Source organism: Lygodium microphyllum, chromosome 29 (assembly GCF_053477565.2).
Source record: "Lygodium microphyllum isolate KBCC chromosome 29, Lygodium_microphyllum_v1.1.10, whole genome shotgun sequence".
In the NCBI taxonomy this organism is placed as follows: domain Eukaryota; kingdom Viridiplantae; phylum Streptophyta; class Polypodiopsida; order Schizaeales; family Lygodiaceae; genus Lygodium; species Lygodium microphyllum.
Window position 1 is genome coordinate 104,592,425 of NC_141163.1, and position 12,296 is coordinate 104,604,720.

Sequence of the window (12,296 nt, forward strand, 5' to 3'; positions counted from 1 at the left end):
AGAGATAGATGACCACAGCAATTCCAAGCCAATGGTAATTATGGATCTAAACAATTCAATTCCAATTTTAGAAGATTTAATCCAGGTTGTTTCTCTTCATCATCTTTCCGCAAGAATTGGGCAAAACCACCTGCATTACCATCCAATGTAAATCAAAATCCTAAGCCTATTCCACAGCCAAATCCAAATGTACCTAGACTTCCCGCCATTGCAAATAATGTAACCAAAGCCAAGCCAATAGTATGCTATAAATGCCACCAGCCTGGACATCTAGCAGCAAATTATCATTCAAAGAAGCCACCAGCTCATATCAACTACCTTGGAGCCATGGACGAAGATAAACATGAAGATATCCCTGATTTCACTGAAGATGAGGACGACACTACTACTACTTCCGATACTTTACCAGGTATGCCTACTCCACATTTTTTATTGACTATGAAATGTTTGGTGCATGGAAAGAAAAATACTATTTTGCATGATGATGGTAGTACTCATGATTTTATTTTAACAAAATTGGTAAAAGAATTGAAATTACAGACTATGCCTACACATTATCGCATAAAAGCTACATTTTTAGGCACTAGGTATAATGATACACAGGAAGTGCAAGACTTAGAGATTCAAATTAGTCAATACACTGAAAGAAGAAAATTCTTAGTTGTTCCATTACAGTCGAGTGACATTATTTTAGGTATGCTTTGGCGACATCAGCATAACCCAAATATAGATTATTCCACACACACGATGAATATTAATTTCCAAGGAAAATCTATTACATTATATGGTATGCATGCATCTAATGTTTTTCCACTGCTTTCGCATACTCAAGCTAAACGTGCATTACGCAAAAGTAGTAAATCCTATCTCATTTGGGTGAATGAATTGCAAGTAAAAGAAAATCATATGCACCCTAGGCATAAAGAATTTCTTGCACATTTTAAGGACTATTTTGCCGAAGACCTACCACCACCTGGTTTACCTCCTTCACGACCAGAAGACCATAAGATAGATTTGATCCCTGGCACACAACCACCTTGCAAAGCACCATATAGGCATAACCAGATAGAGCAAAAAGAAGCAGAGTCAAGTTGAGGAATCACTAAATAGAGGATTGATTAGACCTAGTAGCTCTCCATTCGGTGCACCTGTTCTGTTAGTCAAGAAAAAGAATAATACTTATCGTATGTGCATTGGCTATCGAGCTTTAAATAAGATCACTGTAAAGAATAGGTATCCCATTCCTAAAGTTGATGACCTTATGGACAAACTACAAGGATCTGCTATATTTAGTAAAATAGACCTTAAGTCTGATTATCATAAGGTGAGACTAGATAAGTCTAACATATTCAAGACTGCATTTAGAACACAGTTTGGTCATTACAAATTTTTGGTCATGCCATTTGGATTGACTAATGCACCTGCTACCTTTAGTAGAATGATGAACCGTATCTTTTTGAAATATCAGTTTGTGTAATTGTTTTCTTTGATGATATTTTGGTGTTTAGTCAAAATGAGAAAGAACATTATGAGTATTTGTCATTGGTTTTTCAGTTATTGAAAGAAAATCAACTGTATGTAAATCCTGAAAAGAGTGAATTCTTTAAAACGGAAATTGAGTATTTAGGTCATATTGTATCATCTGATGGAATTAAAGTTGACCCTAAGAAAATAGAAGCAATATTGAATTGGCCTGTACCTAAAAATGTGCATGAGTTACACTCATTCCTTGGTCTTGCTAGTTTCTATAGGAAGTTTGTACGTAATTTTTCATTACTTGCTTTACCATTAACCAAACTTCTGAAGAAAGGAATTGTTTATCATTGGACCGAAAATCAATAGAAATCCTTTGACTTACTGAAACGTGCATTAACCAATGCCCCTGTTCTACAGTTGCCTGATTTTAATAGACCATTCTTTTTAGTAGTGTGACTGATGCTAGTGGATCAGGAATAGGAGCTGTACTTATGCAGGATAATCATCCTATAGCCTATTCTAGTTGTAAGTTGAAACCCTCTGAGTTGAAATATTCCACATATGACAAAGAACTATTAGCAGTTGTACAAGCATTAAGACAGTGGAAACGCTACTTAATGGGTTCAGAATTTATGATTAAGACCGATTAACAAAGTATTAGACATTTTGCTTAGCCAACCCCAAATTTCTAACCGACATATCAAATGGGCTTCCTTTATTCAAAGTTTTCATCCTATCATTCAATACCAACCCAGAAAAGAAAATGTAGTGGCTGATGCATTAAGTAGAAGACCTGCCATTCATAACATTTATGTTATATCTTTTGATTCTTTGATTGCTATGAAAGATACTTATCATCAGGATATTACTTTTCATGCTGATTCGAATAACTTAGTTCAAAATAACTTTATTCCTATTGATTCATTGTCATATAATGATGGATTTATGTTTTATGAAAAGAGATTGTGTGTTACAATTCCATTCCGATCTTTTGTTTTGAATGAAATTCATTGTCCCCCATATCAAGGTCATAGAGGTATCATATCTACATTACGTATGTTAACTGAAGATTTTTATTGGCCGCATATGGATGCTGATGTATTTAACTTTGTTTCTAAATGTTTGATTTGTCAAAGAGTTAAGAGAAATCATGGTAAACAGTATGGATTACTTATGCCTTTGTCTATTCCATCTAAACCTTGGGAACAAATTTCTATGGATTTCATTACTGGTTTACCAAATACTAAATCTAACCATGATATGATTTGGACAGTTGTAGATAGATTTAGTAAATAAGCATATATTTCATTCCATGTAAGAAAACTTTAACAGCATCACAAGCAGCACAATTGTTTTTGAAAACTGTTTTTACTAACCATGGATTGCCAAAAGTTATCATTTCAGATCGTGATTCTAGATTTTGTAACAACTTTTGGATTACTCTATTTGCTAACCTAGGCACAAAGATTGATTTCTCATCTGCATTTCATCCAGAAACTAATGGACAAACAGAAGCCACAAACAGCACCATTCTAGATCTTTTACGTGCATATACTATCTCTAAACCTCAGACATGGGACACTCATTTGCATTTATTACAGTTTGCATATAACAATACACCGCACACATCTACAAAGAAAGCACCGTTTGAAGTCATTTATGGATATAGATTATCTACACCTGTTGCATCTTTGTCTAATAGAATTCAAAGTGCTGATGATATTGCTAGTATGCATAACAGTATATTTGATGAAGTTAAAGCTATGATTGCTAAAGCCCAGCAATCATATACCAAACAAGCCAACAAGAAAAGACAAGCCATGAATTTCAAAGTTGATGATTATGTTTGGTTGAGAATAGAAAAACGTAGATTGCAAAGTGTAGATAGACATCCAGTTGTCAAATTAGCTCCTAGATTCTATGGACCATTTAGAATCATTCATAAAATTAATGATAATGCATTCAAGTTACAATTACCATCTCATTGGAAAATTCACAATACATTTCACATTAGTTTATTGAGACCATTTAGAGGCCAATTACCTGTACACCCTATTTATGAAAACCCACATTTGTTAGAGGAAGAGACTGAAATACTTGAACCAGAAGCTATCATAGACATTGACTTTATGACCACTAGAACTAGTCGAAGATATTCTAGATATCTAGTTAAATTTAAGAACCATCCTGTAGAGGAAGCACAATGGATGCACGCTAGAGACTTAAATGCTTTCCCCACTCTGTTAGCTCCACATTGAGCTAATAGCAATTGAGGTCAATTGCTATCCCACCCCGGGGGTATGATGCCAGGAGGCATATTTCACGGTGGATTTCGTGCCACGGTGGATTCCATGAGGTTTTACGGTGGATTCCGTAAACTTTGATGATTGGGGCTCATACACAAAGTGGATTCTTTGTGCGAGAAGTTAATGGGGACGCCTGTCCTTTTCGGGCGTTTCATTAATTTAGTGTGTACATGGGTGATTCCATAGCGGGTGATTCCACAAAATGCATATTAAATTAATAAACGTTTATGAGTTTAGAGTGCGTACTCGTAATAAATTAAGGTTAGGATTTATTTCTAACCAGTTGATTTATTTATGTAGCTGAAGACTGCTAGGTATTCACTTTTGTCGGTTTAATTGTGTTATTTTACTAACGATTGTGAATGCTTCAGTTGATGTGTAGAGATAGCAACAGTGGCGGAGGAAAGCATTGGAGTCTAGCGAGTATTCGATCTATGGATTATATTTTGATAGGCGCCATGCCTATATTTTGTCATGTCTATTGAGGCATTGATTATTTATTATTATTTTGTATGCACCTATGCGCATGGATATGTTATTTCTATTTGGACATTGTATTGGGTGTGCAAGACTCTTTGGGCACCGTCCATTAGCTTTATTCCTATTTTTGTAAAAGCAAAATCAAAAGCTAAAAGCTTGATATATTTTTTGTAAATTGGGCTATTATTGAGCATGAAGATGGAATATACATAAAATACATGCTTTGTGAAGCGCTCAAACAAGGCATGGGGGGAGATTGCACCCAATTGGTCTTTGGCTCTTGTGGTTCATGCTTTTTACCTTGTAATTTGTGCAAAAGTAGAGTTTTATTGTTCTTGGGGACCTTTCGACATTCACTACGCGAGCGTACAGCATCCGATCTGTGCACCATCTTCTCACAGACATGGTAATGACATGAGTAATTAATAATTATAGCAAGTGCTTAATTATATAAAGCTAAACTGCACAATTTACCACTTGATATTGGACAATGGATAACTTGTTGGCTTCAAAACAGCCCCTTGCAGTATTTCTTTAAGTTGCATTGCAACCTGGATGGAATACAATGAGATTCCTTGAATCTCCTTCGCTCTCCAATTGCCTCTTGCTATAAAAAATGACCAACAAACCTTCAAATTAATTTGCCCCTCGGTTTGCTTGGGGACTAGCCTTCACTTGCACTCCTTAGGTGACAAATTCATCCCCAAATGTTTGCCAGCTAAATAGCCACTTAAAGTCTTGAGACCTTAATTCTGAGCCTGCTTTCCAAGGTGGTTGTCAAATCCTAATTTTTGTTGCAAATTAGGGTTTACAATAGAGATTGGGACAAAATATGTACCTCTAATGATCGATCTTATTGGAGATCGTAGAGAAAAAATGGGAATAGGCTAGAGGATGAGAGAGAATGTTGAAGAGAGAGAAAAATGCAATTTTCTTCATGTGGAAGAGGAGAAATCTACTGCTACTCTCTATGGTAGCCTTGGCAGCTATCATTTGTTGTCCATAGGCCCTTGGAATGTAGTCGCCAATAGTAGGATGCTGTTGTCTAGCTCCCTCGAGCTCCTTACAACTTGTTGCTTGCTGCTTGGGTGGATCAACCTGCTCCCCCCAACGGTCTCTACTTACTATGGCAATTGTTGTTCAACCTCCTCTCCTACAACTCTACCACTAGAATGGTCTCTCTCTCTCTCTCTCTCTCTCTCTCTCTCAGCTTGACCAGCTTTTTCCACACTTGCATGGGCAAGTTTTGCCAAGTGGTAGCCTTCCAAAAATAATTTTTAGCTTAATTAAATTATTTTTTAAAATACTAATAAAAATAATATAATAATTGTTTATGGCTCAAAAAAATAAGTTGACTGGCCAACAATCCAAAATGATCTTATGATTGGCTAGTTAGTCACCTATATGCAGGTGCCATTAAAGTCCTTTATGCCAAATCTCTAGTATCATGACTAACACTTACGGTTATTTGAATGGTTTCGACCAAATTTTGACTATAGGTACCACCTAGTAAGTGTCCAATACAACTTGTTATAACTTTTGCTTTTGGCCCTATTGATATATTAGGGTCCAAGGTCCCATAGTGTGAAATAGCTAGCCTACACCTCACATGTTCAAGTTACATTTGCACATTTGATTAAGTCTGTAATCAAATGCTAAGAAAGCATCAAAATTTTATGTCCTCCCAACACCGTGAATATTACATGAATACATATGGAAATAGCACATTGGTAACCCTTCAATAATCCCTCCAATCCCTAGTGTGACAATGCTCTAACATTTTTTGAACCTTTTGTTCAATCTCCATAGATTGGAACTCGGGAGAAAAGAACTAGGACAGTGGGGTCCTATGGGAAAATAATGGCATCCACCTCTTTGTCAAGTCCAGCTGGCTTTGTCCAAAATTTGTTCTTGCAAAACTAATAAGATTTTGGACAACTGGACAGTTAGTTGTCTATGCCGACATGTAGGCAAGAGAGCAAGCAAAACCGCACTAATCTTTTCCATGTGCTGGTGTGGGTATCGGCGGGACGGCGTTGTTTGTTCAATCAGGAATCCCAGTCTCATCGGGTGTCCTTCGCGGTGTATGAGAGGTCTCTCTTTGTGTCGGACGGTTGCAGGGAGGATGGCAGCGGGAGGCATGGCGTCTCGGGGGGTGTGGAATAGCGGTTGGTAGAGGGCTGACTCCTAAGAGAGAGAGAGTGAGAGAGAGAGAGAAGGGGGGGGGGCGCGGAGGGGCAGGCAGAAGAGAGACAAAGTAGAAGAACGAGAGAGAGAGAGAGAGAGATGGGGCTCTGGCAGCTGCTGATCCTAGTGATGATGGCGGCGACGGCGGCAGAGGCGGCGACGGACGCCACGGACCTGAAGGTGCTGAAGGAGCTGCGGGACGGAGTCGTGGGCCCGTTGCCACCCACGTGGACGTCCGGCAACGACCCCTGCGGCGACGGCGGCAGCGGCGGTTGGCAGTACGTCCAGTGCGACGGCAGCTCCGTGACGGGGCTCCAGCTCAAGGGCGCCAGCCTCCGGGGCTACCTGCCGGCGTCCCTGAACCAGCTCACGAACCTGCAGGCCATCGCGCTCCAGGGCAACAACTTCAGCGGGGCCCTCCCGAGCCTGCGCGGCCTGGGGCGCCTCCAGCAGGCCTTCCTGGACGGCCAATCCTTCACGTCCGTCCCGGCCGATTTCTTCTCGGGGCTGACCTCCCTCTCATTGCTCTCCCTCGACTACTCGCCGTTGAACCGGAGCTCCGGCGGGTGGGACCTGCCGGGCGACGTAGCCTCGCTCACGTCGCTCACCGTCCTCTCGCTCACCGCCACGTGCCTGGCGGGGCCTATTCCGGCGTTCCTGGCCTCACTGCCGAACCTGCGGGAGCTTCGGTTGGCGTACAACCTACTCTCGGGCAGCATCCCGGCGGCCTTTGCCAACGCGAGCCTGTCGACGCTGCAGCTGAACAACCAGCAGAGCCCCGGTAAGCTGAGCGGGCCTATCGACCCGGTGGCCTCCATAGCCTCCCTGGAAGTCCTGTGGCTGCATGTCAACGCCTTCTCGGGCACCATCCCGCCGGCGCTGGGCGCCCTGGTGTCCCTCCGGGACTGCAGGCTCAACGACAACCAGCTGGTCGGGCCCATCCCCATTACCTTCTCCTCCTCTTCCTCCCTCACCAGCTTCTCCGTCCGGCACAACAGCCTCGATGGGCCCCTCCCCCGCATATCTTCCCTTCCCCCCGCCAACTTTTCCTACGACGGCAACCTCTTCTGCTCTGACGCCACCGGCAGCCCCTGCCCCCCCGAGGTCTCCGCCCTCCTCTCCTTCCTCTCCGGTGTTGGCTACCCCCTTGACCTCGCCCAGTCCTGGAGCCTCAATGACCCCTGCAACTCCTGGATTGGCGTCACTTGTGACCCTTCCTCCAAGAATGTTATCACCCTTAACCTCCCCAACCATAACCTCACAGGGTTCATATCCCCTTCCCTCGCCAACCTCACCTCCCTCCAGAACATCATCCTCAACAATAATCAGCTCACCGGCACCATTCCTGCGTCCCTTGCCACCTTGCCCTCTCTCAAGAGGCTCTCCCTTCAGAACAACAATCTTTATGCCCCCGTGCCATCGTTGCCAGGCGTTAATGTTAACTTCGCTGGGAACCCCAACATCGACAAGATTGGTCCTGCTCCTATCGTGCCCAGCTCTTCAACATCAGATACGAGTAATGGGTCCACAAATGGGGGCACTACCACCGGCCCCTCATCAACATCCTCAATTCTACAATCTACAGCCAGCAACAGGCATAAACACTCCAATGTAGCAGCCCTTGCCAGCAGCATTGCTGGAGCTGCCTGCATTGCGCTTCTTGGAGCCATCTTGGCTCTCTTCCTCATCAGGAAGAAACGCAGGTACTCTAGAGTTCAAAGCCCTAATACATTTATTGTCCATCCAGCTGGAGGGCCCAATGACCCTGCTGTTGTCAAAGTGACAGTGGGCAACAGGGTTGCAGATGTGAGCCAAACCCAAAGTCATGTAGAGAGCATAGCTGGAAGTGATGTGCAGGTGGTCGAAACGGGCAATCTAGTCATTTCGATACAAGTGCTTCGGAACGTGACAGACAATTTTAGCCAAGAGAATGTTTTGGGAAGGGGAGGTTTTGGTGTGGTTTACAAAGGGGAACTGGATGATGGCACGAAAATAGCTGTGAAGAGAATGGAAGCATCGGTTGTTAGCAACAAAGGGTTGAATGAATTCCGAGCTGAGATTGCGGTCCTGACAAAGGTCAGGCACAGGCATCTAGTAGCCCTGCTGGGCTATTGCATTGATGGAAATGAGAGGTTGTTAGTTTATGAGTACATGCCATTAGGACCTTTAAGCCAGCACTTGTTTGAGTATGCCAAGCTTGGTCTTCCACCCTTGAACCTCAAGAGGCGCTTAAGCATTGCCTTGGATGTGGCACGTGGCATGGAGTATTTACATGGATTGGCACAAACAAGCTTCATTCATAGGGACCTCAAACCATCCAACATTTTGCTGGGTGATGACTATAGAGCTAAAGTGTCTGACTTTGGGCTGGTTAAGTTGGCATCAGATGATAAGTCTGCTGTAGAAACCAGATTGGCTGGCACTTTTGGTTATTTGGCTCCGGAGTATGCAGGTACTGTTTGTGTTTCCATGGTTTCTGAAAGGCTTATCAGGTCAATTCATATAATGTTTTCTTGTTGCTGGTTAGCAGTGTACCTCTTGTCTTAACATTTCAAGTTTTTTCATTGTGATCTTAGAAGTCAAAACATATTTTGTTCATTAGACAGACGATCGAATTCATGCTCCCTCTTGGGAAGAATGTTGTTCTTTTTAGAGCTTGGATAGAACTTTGTTTTCAAGTTATATGGACTATATCTATACTGGTTCTAAAAGGAGATAGAATGATTATGTCAATGCTATGCACTTTATCTACAGTTGTGCTGTAAGGAGGTAAGAGTGATTATGTCAATGCTTCTGCCTTAAGAAGTCTTGTCATACAAGAAGAGCTAGGTAGAACTGGAAGGTACTCTTTTCAGCAATTTCATTTTTCAGTGTCTGTGTTCGCAAATCCATGCTCTAAATTTATCAGACCAATAGGAAGAAAAGGTATGCCGAGCCGAGTGCTGATCAACCACAAGGTGCTTTGGAGAGCCAGGATGAAACTTGTTTGTTTGGATACTGCGAATTGAAAAATCATAATTGTGTTGTCTATGCCAGTCCTTCAAGAAGTTATGTTGTGTTGTAAAGGATTACGATTGGAGAGGTCATGCTGTTTATACTGAATTACTAGTGCTTCAGAGAGCCTCCAAGCTGTGGGCAGTCGCACATAAAGTTGATGACCAGACTTATCAATCTGAGAGTTGTGCCATATGGGACTTACACATGACTTCACTTGCTAGACCTCTAGCAAGCTGCAAGTCCCTTGCAGGGCGCTACCCATATTTCTAGTTGCAGGGCTGTAGTATTTGCTGTCTTTTGTCTCTTTGAGTACTGTTATTGCCTATCCAAGACCTCTGTATGTGTACAAGCATCTTCGCATTGGTTTACTTGCAAGTCTGTCTCTAGGTTTAGCACTCATTACCAGTCAGGCTAGCACGCAAATCTGCTTAAGGTTTAGCACTCATTACCATAAGTTTTGGGACACCGTGACTGTTCACTAAAACCATTTTTAGGATAGCAGATACTAAAACCTTTGACACACACTTTTGTTGTCTGCAGCTCTTGCAAAGTTGTTCCTGCTTGTGGACATGTAGTGGAACACCACTGAAGTCTACCGCATAGATTAGTTCTATTACCATCAGGAATATATATAACTCTCCTTTTCATTTTTGTTAACCTATTACCATCTTCTTGCATAAGAGCACCTCTGACTGAGGGGATTAGGGGGATTTCTGAATCAAATCAATGTATTTGCTGTTTTTATAACCAAAATTTTTGTAGATCTTAAGTCCTTCTCTTCCAGATTTGAAGGTTTTTTTGGAGAACTTGCAATTCACTTTACATTAAACCATGATCTTGCGTGAGCACTGCACTGTGGATGTGATGATTGGTCAATGCAGTAGGAGCATAAGCAGTATCAACCTCATAAGGATTGCCGTTCTAATCTAGTAATTGCTATGATTTCCGTAACCGAAAGACTCAAAACATTTGAAGAAACAAAGTGGAAAGGGGGACCCTCTTGGTGGGGCCAAAAACCAAGAGTAGATGGGGCGGGGCGCTCGCCCGCTACTAGCCAGCTCAAAAGAAATACAACTGAACTGGGAGCATTAAGAAATGCAGAGACTGGACTGAGACTCGAGAGCATTGAATTTGAGAACCCTGGACAGACATCCACATTCCACAATGCACATACATGTACTGTAGCCTGCTTTTGCCAGCTCGAAAAAAGAAATGCTCGCGGGCCGCAGTGGATGGAATCGTGGCGGATCCGCACTGTTTTCCCGCATAACCATGGCGTGGCGTGTCATGCCTCGAGAGTTTTGTGTTGTGGGATGGGGTCAAAATTCGTTCGCCCGCACAAATCAGGACCTGCCACGTGGGACGAATGAGGAATGGGAACACCAAGTTCTGCCACGTGGGATGGGGAGCGGATGTTTAAAGCGAGCGGTAGATGCCACCTGGAGTAACTCTGTGCTTGTGTGTGTGTTTTGTGCAGTGACGGGACGGGTAACGACCAAGTCGGACGTGTTCAGCTTCGGGGTGGTGCTGATGGAGCTGCTGACGGGGCGCAGGGCCCTGGACGAGAGCCAGCCGGAGGAGAGCGTCCACCTGGTGGCCTGGTTCCGGCGCACGATCGCCAGCAAGGACGACTTCGCTCGCGCCCTCGACCCGGCCCTCGAATTGGCGGACGACACGTCGCTACACAGCGTGAGCGCCGTGGCCGAGCTGGCGGGCCACTGCACCATGCGGGAGGCGTGGCAGCGGCCCGATATGAGCCACGCTGTCAACGTGCTGTCCCCGCTGGTGGAGCAGTGGACCCCCGCTGACGTGGACGGCGACGAGGGCATCGGCATCGACCTGGACCTGACGCTCCCGCAGGCCCTCAAGAAGTGGCAGGCCTACGAGGGTGCCACGTCATCCTCGGCCTCATCGGCCTTCTTCTCGCGCGGCGATCTGGACGACACCAAGGGCAGCATGCCCAGCCGGCCAGCTGGCTTCGCCGAGTCCTTCACGTCGAGCGATGGGCGGTGACGGGGCAGCCCCCTGCCACGTCGGAAGTGCAGGCAAGTACGTGTGTATGCTGCCCTCCAGCTGGTGTTTTTCTTTTAGGCATTTCCATTTTTCTATATTTTTTGTAAGCCTTCTCTCTGGATAGAATTATGATGGGGTGTCTTTGAATGGGGGCCGTGTTTGAAGAAGAATTTAGAAAGATATGTCATCAACAAAATGTCATTATTTTATATATATCCTTTTTGCCGTCTGACCCACCCATGTGAGGAGGCCTGCTGGCCTGCTCGGTGACCCTGTTCTGCAGAATACAAAGCGTACAAAAGCCCACCAAAAGCCTTTTGTATCGTGCTTGTCTCCCCCTCGTTTTATTTCTCTCACTCAAAAGAGGCAAACATTTCTACATTGTTAGCTTTTCTCCATAGAATCTTTTGGCCCCCTTGGAAATTCGAATGTATGTCTAGCTGTCCCTCACTTGTACCTGGCCTACCTGTCAATGTGTAAGCCTTACGGCAAAAAGAAAGGCCTCGAGAGAGAATGTGCCTTGAGAGACATTTTTTTTCAACCTTTGTATTATTTGATGAGATGTACATGGTTTACACTTTCCCATCTCATGTAATCATCTCAACATGTGCATCTTTCATCGCTTCACATTTGTTTGGCTTTGATGAAGGAGTTCCATTATGTCGTGTTTTTCGTAAGCTTTACGACTTGAGTATTCAACTTAGCATCTTATGGATGACACCACCACCTACGTCCACATTTTTCACATTGGTGTAATTCCTTAGAGAAGGAGCTCGTGACACATTCAAGAAAAAGCTTGAAAGATGTTTAGTGTACATGGAGAGCGATGAAGACAAT

At 43.7% G+C, this 12,296-nt stretch overlaps 1 protein-coding gene across 1 annotated transcript; it reads left to right on the top strand.

Annotated features, from left to right (window-relative positions):
- Positions 1 to 6,215: 6,215 nt before the first annotated feature.
- LOC148010982 (receptor-like kinase TMK4) lies at positions 6,216 to 11,672 on the top strand. Its single transcript, XM_087672231.1, has 2 exons — positions 6,216 to 8,901; positions 10,924 to 11,672. Exons 1-2 carry the CDS (start codon positions 6,549 to 6,551, stop codon positions 11,457 to 11,459), a joined length of 2,889 nt encoding a protein of 962 aa, XP_087528357.1. The 5' UTR covers positions 6,216 to 6,548; the 3' UTR covers positions 11,460 to 11,672.
- The last annotated feature ends 624 nt before the right edge of the window (positions 11,673 to 12,296 follow it).